A 1,757-nucleotide genomic window follows, 5' to 3' on the forward strand; every position below is an offset into this window, starting at 1 on the left:
TCCCTTGGCGGCATGCCGCCATTGCCATCTCGCGTATGCACCTGTCCTGTAGAGGTTCAAGCGGGAATATGAGGCAGATGATGCGGCAGTAGACCAGCAGACAGGCCATGGATCTCGGCTGCCAGGTACAGTATATGCGACGACGGTGCCAGGGAGCACCAGGCCCCATTAAGGAACGGGCGTCGTAGAGCCCGCCAGCTGTCAGCCGGGAAGTGGCATGAATTCCTGGGGTTTAACCCAGGGGTGCGAAAGCGGGCACGGAACATGGAAAAGAGCGTTAGCAGAAAAGCTCAAAAACAGCAGCCATCATATGTAACAGTAGAAATAGATGACAACATAGAGCTATAAATGATAAAAGATATATATTTTTCTCATGCAATTCATTATGACCAGATTTCCAACTTCAGCAGCTAGCTGTCATCTTTATAAATTTCAATACAAATCAGCCTTTCACCTCCGTTATAAAATGTATAATATTATATTTTCATAGACAACTCATCACAACCAGACCTTAAACTTCAGGAGCCAGTTATATTATATATACAGAGTATGATATTTAATTTCAAGACATAATTTCATCAGAAAATCATATTATTACAACATTAAGGTAGATAAGTTGTTTTGCAGAGTTATCAATATTAAATATATATATTTCGCCCCAGGGCAACTACCATCATCAAAACGGTCACAGATCAGCGAAATAACAATCAGACAGAAATTAACATCATACATTTAAGTATTGATCTGCAATTGCTTAGAAGCATTACAAAACTTAAATTTAGAGCAAATTATCATTGTCGAGTGAAGTGTGTTTATACTTCATTTTCAAAGAATATATATATATATATATATATATCAACTCAAGAATACACTGACTTCATTAACATGGAACATCAATTTTTCATTCAGTGTGAATCATACCCCATCATCATATGCCGTCAATGCAAGTATGCAGTATGGCCAACAGAAATTGAACGGCATTTGAAGGGTTCAACTCATCAGTTAAAGTATACAGCCACACAGAGTATCAAGCAGATAATTCAACGGTGGGATCATATCGCGCATGATCTCGGCCCGGTTGATATTATCCACAGAATTGAACAAACCAATACATGAGCCGCTCATACACAATGGCTACATGTGTTGGCGGCAATCTGAATGTCAGTATGTTGGAGGAACTATACGGAGCATGTACAAGCACTGACAGACCCAACACAGCTGGACTCCATGTCTCAGTCAGGGTTGGATGTCATCACAAAACCATATGCAGGTACAGAATGAGATCAACAAAGTAAATAAAAATAGCAAAATATATAAAAAAACTGAAAGGGTTCATTCTATCCAACAGGTGGGGGTGGAATGGACGTCCATTCCATTCAGGGTTAGAAAACCGACCAATCAGAGCAGGGCAGATTGGACGTACATTCCATTTGGTTTCAGACGTTGAACGTCCAATCAACCACGGAGTCAATTGACTTCAAACTTTGCATGTAGGCCGTAGTGGATATGAAATACAACATATCCAAATCAAAAGCGATAATTCCGCCGGGAAGGGGTTACATTGTGGTGTCAAAGTCAATGAGTTGAGGTGCGATGTTTGATGGGGTAAGCCATCAACCCAACCAGACCCAACTAAATATCTATATTTTCACCCAGGCAACGGAGCGGTTAGGGTTACTAGATCAACAAAGTAAATAAAAATAGCAAAATATATAAAAAAACTGAAAGGCTTTATTCTGGAGTGATTTAAACAGAGA

At 40.0% G+C, this 1,757-nt stretch overlaps 1 protein-coding gene across 1 annotated transcript; it reads left to right on the plus strand.

Annotated features, from left to right (window-relative positions):
• Nucleotides 1–1,130: 1,130 nt before the first annotated feature.
• Nucleotides 1,131–1,672, plus strand: HCAG_09258 (predicted protein; the record flags this gene model as incomplete). Its single annotated transcript, XM_001535762.1, has 4 exons — nucleotides 1,131–1,164; nucleotides 1,349–1,381; nucleotides 1,495–1,588; nucleotides 1,657–1,672. 4 exons carry the CDS (start codon nucleotides 1,131–1,133, stop codon nucleotides 1,670–1,672), a joined length of 177 nt encoding a protein of 58 aa, XP_001535812.1.
• Nucleotides 1,673–1,757: the final 85 nt, after the last annotated feature.

This window comes from Histoplasma capsulatum, genomic scaffold (genome assembly GCF_000149585.1).
Source record: "Histoplasma capsulatum NAm1 scaffold_131 genomic scaffold, whole genome shotgun sequence".
NCBI lineage: Eukaryota > Fungi > Ascomycota > Eurotiomycetes > Onygenales > Ajellomycetaceae > Histoplasma > Histoplasma mississippiense.